General features: G+C 30.6%; 1 protein-coding gene across 1 annotated transcript; it reads right to left on the bottom strand.

The window, feature by feature from the left end:
- Window positions 1-1826: 1826 nt before the first annotated feature.
- On the bottom strand, window positions 1827-4238 carry LOC109341178 (putative expansin-B2). Its single transcript, XM_019579020.1, has 4 exons — window positions 3993-4238; window positions 3754-3866; window positions 2806-2993; window positions 1827-2206 (listed from the first exon to the last, which is right to left on the bottom strand). Exons 1-4 carry the CDS (start codon window positions 4183-4185, stop codon window positions 1873-1875), a joined length of 828 nt encoding a protein of 275 aa, XP_019434565.1. The 5' UTR covers window positions 4186-4238; the 3' UTR covers window positions 1827-1872.
- Window positions 4239-6126: the final 1888 nt, after the last annotated feature.

The raw sequence follows: 6126 nt of genomic DNA, 5'->3' as shown, positions 1-6126 counted from the left end.
CACACCCTTGTGAAAGAAAGTATTCTGCAATAATAACAAAGAATGTACAATAATGGCAGATTGCATTTACAAGTTTGAAAGTAAGATAACTTGCAATGCAATCAACTCTTTTGTATACTTAGTAATAATGTTGTTTATAAGTTGGTAAACTTAGAAGCACTTTACTTTAAGCAACTTCAGAAAAATCAACTTTTAAAGTTTAAGAACTAGTTGCCAAAAGTGCAGAAAATAATTTCAGAATGTGTGTAAGAGCTTTTAAAATTTGTATGAGAGTTGTGTGTTTGTGTTGTGAGATTCAATGCCTTTAAATAGACTTTCCAATCACCCATAGTGCCTCTACAAAAAGGTAGGAATAGATTGGAGTGAAGACATTTCATTTGGGATGAAAACCTTTCATCTTAAAATCTGAAATCTGATGCAACAACTCTTAGTAATCAATTACAATCAGTGGGTAATCGATTACCTAAACAACTCTCAGTAATCAATTACAGCAAGTGGGTAATCGGTTACTCAACTTTACTAAAACTGGTAATCTGTTACTCAAAGACAATAATGAATTACTCTGGTCAGTTTTAAGTTGGATAACTCTTTTCTAACACACGTAACGTGTTACTTAGATGCAGTAACCCGTTACACACTATTTTTGAAAATTATTTTGAGTATACTTGAAGTGTTACAATTTTCTTTTAAAATAGTTTAAGCATTACTACTATTGTATATTTAAGAGTATAGGATATAAGTACCTATTTAGATTTAGACTAATTTGTCTTTGAAGTTTTGTATTCTTTGTCTTCATAAGTATTCTTCTTTTTCTTCTTTTTGATGATGTTGGTATCTTCATCAAAATCGTGTCAAGGTCAGGAGCAAAGATCTTCGTCACATAAGTAAGTAATGTTGAATGTTTGTCGATCAAATATGGCAGCATTTTCTTCAACGAGCATTGTTTATTCTCTTCCGCCTTACATTTAATAGTGTTCTACTAACAAACATTGTTGAAAAATCATTGTTAAATGGGAATTCTGGTGTAGTGGTTGGAGAGACATATGATTCCAATTTCAACAATGAAATTGATTTTGTTATGTTCATCAGCAAATGAAAGTGTAGTCGAATAAATACTTGACACAAGATGCTTCTACCACAACTCCGAATAGGAACCACATATAGGTCAATCAATTATAGTTTCATCTATTTCAGAAATAATATATCTTATGCAGTTGTAGACACATAAAAGTTGGAATGGATAGATGATAGTATTGCCAACAAGTTATGTGAGGTTAATTAAACATACATCTGAGTTGAAGAAGAATTTGATCTCTTTATGCAATTTATAGATCAATTATACATTTTACCCACTCCCCAAAAAATAGTGGATGCCCAAATTTCATCTCATGGACTAAATTTGATTGTTGTCATCTTCAATGGAAGAAATTTGAAAACCTTCCATGTTTGATTATGTTTTGCTTTCTTTCCATTATATTAGTATCTTTATTTAAAATGTCATAATTTTTATTGCAGTATTTTGGACTTTTAAATATCTTGTTGAGACTCACGTTCCCGTTCAAGTAGAAAGCGATTTAAAAATAGATTTTTAGTTATAGACTTATAGTTATAATTATTTTTTATTTATTAATAAATTGGTTGACTTAATAATGAGTGGACTTGATATACTGAAAATTCATCTCCCTTGAAGGTAAAGGCAGATCCAGTCGTAATTAACACACACAATGACTAATAGTAAATATATATTTTATTCATATTGTTTAAAAAGACAATTCATAGTCCACTAACATAACAACTTATGATTTTCTTCTTTCATATGCATAATATAAAGTAGGACAACTACTTGCTAATGTTACAAATTGCACAGACATCTCATGTGGCAAAATTCACAATTGATCTATATGTCTGACCAGGATTCCACCCTTTAGGAATCACATTATTGGCCACAACAGTCTTTTTGGACTCAAGTGTGGTTAGCCTGATAGAGAATGGTGCTTGTAGTGGTGAGCCATGGTCAAGTTTCCAAACAGCACCCCATGATTGTTGCATGGAATACCATGAGCCTGAGTCATGTGATTCCTTGAGTTCTACAATGCCAAGATCACCATCTCCATCCTCATATTCTATAAGGGTTGCAAAATATTCTTGGTTGGATCCAGAGTCTATGTGGAAAGCTATTGACGTACCCGGAAAGTTGCATTCAGCTCTACAAAATTTCCATCAACAACTTTGTTTGTTTTAGTTACAACATAGCATTGTTATAGATATTGGTTATACATGCGAGGTTTAAGTTATAATTTAAGTGTTTATTTTTTTTTTTTCACTATGAAAGGTAGTCCTTCATATTTTAGATGAGGAACAAACTCATTTTGGGGTGTATGACTACCCTTTTCAACAACTTTTATTATCGAGAATCAAATTTTTAATCTTTTAATCATCCTATGATCTAACGTGGCCTTGTTTATTTTTATTATAAAAGTTTAAAAATTAAATAAAATGGACATAACTTAATATGAAAATATATATTTAATTTCAGTCATATATGATTTAACTATTAAACTGTCTATTCAACTGTTTTTCAGTATACCTATATTATTCCATCATTAATAAACAAAATGTTGAAGAAAATGGCACCTACAAAAGTAATAACCATACATTCAAAAATCCAAACTTAAAGTCTAAGAAAGTTGAAATATTTATGGTGAAAATAGCGAAAAAAGTTGAGTTTTATGATGTTGGGAATATATATAATTAAAACACTTGTCCGCATATGGAACAAATTAATTAATTAAATTTAAAACCTACCTTTTATACTGAATCTCAATTTTTCCAGCATTGAGTAACGTTTGATCTTCACCTGAAACTGCCATGGCACTGAAAGAACTACCACTCAAGTCAAAATGAAATTCAGCATCCGAGCAACCCGGACATTCATCACTTATGACAACTATAACAGGATTGCCAGAGCATGCAGAATTTGCAGTGCACCTAACCTGAAGTATAATTTTGAAATGTGAACAAGGAGCCAAATACATAGAAATAATTAAAAAATGTTACATGTATTTTAATGATTTATATTTTTAAATAATCTATAAACAATATTTTCAGAATTTTTTTTTAAATTACATATCAATTTAGAAATAAAAAGTTCCTAAAAGTTTTGCATGTAAAAAAACGTGACAAAGATCTAAGGCAAAGCCACTCTCATTTACATGCACTTAAAACATAATTTGTATTGCATCCTTCACAAAATTATATGAAAAAAGAAAATCTCCCACCTCCCTCTCTTTACCAAAACTAAGAGGTTGTTCAAAATTATTATAAATGTCATTGTTGAATTAATTTTTTTACATTTCTCTATACTAAGGTTGTTTGTATCATTTATGAGAGTAAAACTTGCCAAAATCCAATATTTTAAAATGGTATCTTTAAGTTACTTAGAAAAGTGGAAACAAGAACATTAAATGGTATCCAAGGTTACTTAGAAAAGTGGGAGCATGAACAAATATAATTTCCTTGACCCTCATAGGTGAGGGTCTTGTACACTTGAGCCACTTATTCATGACTAGTAAAAAACAATTAGATATTTGAAATTATTTTTTAACTAATATATATGTTGACACAATAAGGGTCATGTCTTATATTTTCCTTGTCTAACTTTGTCATAATTAATGCAAAGCTTTACTGATTTATACTTATCCTCTTTTTTTTGGCAATTTAATGCAGTGAATTGAATTTATATATTGTTTGCACCTCATAACAAGAACCACACCCTTTTCCAGACTTATACAAAGTAGGACTTCCAGCAGTTATCATTCTCGAAAATGGAGGCTGCCCAACAGCTCTACCATATCCACAAGCACCACCTACAAAATTATAATATATTAATCTTCATAACTATTTCAATTTGCAAGTGTAACTTAAGCATTATTATAAATTCTAAAACATTCTTAATTACTGCTACTGTAAACGTAACTATATTTTTCTAATACCTTCACTTCCATCGCCATGAGCAGGTCCATACCAAGTAGCTATTGCAGGTGACCAATCTGATCCAGATTGGGAGTATGAAACATTAAGAAACTTTCCAAGGTTAAAACAAGAAGAAGGTATCACTAGGAATATTGAGAGGAAAGCTAGAAGAATAAGTATATGAGAAAATGCATGTCTCAGTGTTGAAGCCATAGTATCACATAAATGAGAACCACTGGTACTTTGTTAGTGCCCTTAGTTGTTGATTGTCCTCTATGGTCTGAGTAATTTGCAAAGGAAAGTGGTATTTATAGAAAACAAAGGGTAGTGCATACTGTGTGAAATGTGTGTTTCAAATTAGGTATTGCATCACATGATGCGACTACAATATTGGGGTTGTGCTGATTGCGGTGCGATGCTGAATCATAGTGATGTGGCCGCAACAGGCCGCAACACAATCGTATCGGACCGTATTTAGATCGCATCGGAACACAACGTAACCGCATTAGATCGCATCGATGTTAAAATATGTTTTTACTCCAAAAATAATTTACACCACAACGGACGTAATCCACATTACAATGACCACAATCACAATAACCATAACTGCAACTACAATCGCAGCCACAACCACAATTTACTTTCTTTAACTTCCCAAACTAGTAAATATTGTACATAGCAAAACAAAGAAATATGATAAATCTGTGGAGAGAGACATTTAACTTTCTTCAAAGAGTAAGACAAAAGAGATGTTTGAATTTCATAGAAGATATATTTCATTTATGGGGCCACAGAAAGTCAATAATTGGGGCCAATTTTTTAATATAAAATATGTTATCTTTCTTACATTAATAAAATTATTTATTAAAATGTTATCATTAAACATACCTAATATTTCACTATAAAATTAATACAATCAATTTATTCAAACTATCTTATAACATAAATGATTTCAAATAAGATAAAGAAAACTGATTTCGAAAATTTTCAACCATGGAGCTACAATTATTGTAAATAACATTCAGTAAGTAATGCATGCATTTGTAAGAGAATTGTTTAAAATTTCTAATTCAGCCTAGATTTCTTCTCTTAGAAATATATATTAAAATAAATAAATAGAGCTTGAAGGCTATGGGAATAATGAATATACATTAGACAGTTATTATTTTAAGATCAAAGTGTTAGAAAAGAGACGCATAATATAATTTATTAATACATAGAATTAACTACAGTTAAATTAAAATAATATTTTAGCTATTATATTGCCTATATAATGTTTAGTTAAGGGGTTTAATGTGCCAGGATGTATGGGGCAAATGAGTCAGAGGAACTCGAGTTAAGTTAGCTCACCTCGTTAAGTTATATACAATTATATATTTAACATGTATAGATTTAGAGATTTTTTATATTTATTATCAAATCAACTCATAAACATGACGAGTTGAATTATAGTTTTTTATTTTCAACTTATTTATCTAATAAACTCAATTGTTGACTTTAGTTTAACTAGTTTAATTCATGATCCAAGTTTATTAGGGTAAATAACAAGTTGAGTTTCAAATAAATGTTAAATTGATTGGGTTCATTGTCTACCTAACGTGTAGACGCTAGGATATTGCATCAATTTCATGAGGCTCCACAGTCCTGCTCGTGGTGTTTCACAATATCTAGCATAGGGATATTAACCTTGTGAGATCATTAGCAACAGTGAACATGGAATCTTGATCAAGCAGACGTGGGGCAACAAATATTCCTCATGAAGGATTTTGTGTTTGTTTTCTATTAATATGCTCAAATATATTTCCAATTCGCTTGATTGTATTTTTTTGATAAGTAAATAAATTAAAGAATGGTACAAGGGGGTGACAACCTCATTAGAGGTTATAAGAGTGTTTAATACACATAATATGATCAATGCACCATTGTGCGAAGGAATAGAATTTAGAAGCAACAATGTTAGAAAACTAAACTCAAGATCTAATATAGATCAAATCTAAGATTTGGATAAAACTAGGTTCCCCCTAAAGATGACATCATTCTGCATACTCCAAACATATCAAATCACAGTGAACCATATCATTCTCCATATCAAATTCTCTTCACAGTACTTCCACAAAGACTCGTGAAGTTCTAACAAATCAACAATAGTATTTG

This window comes from Lupinus angustifolius, unplaced genomic scaffold (genome assembly GCF_001865875.1).
Source record: "Lupinus angustifolius cultivar Tanjil unplaced genomic scaffold, LupAngTanjil_v1.0 Scaffold_387, whole genome shotgun sequence".
Lineage (NCBI taxonomy): Eukaryota > Viridiplantae > Streptophyta > Magnoliopsida > Fabales > Fabaceae > Lupinus > Lupinus angustifolius.
This window is presented reverse-complemented; position numbering and strand designations above follow the sequence as displayed.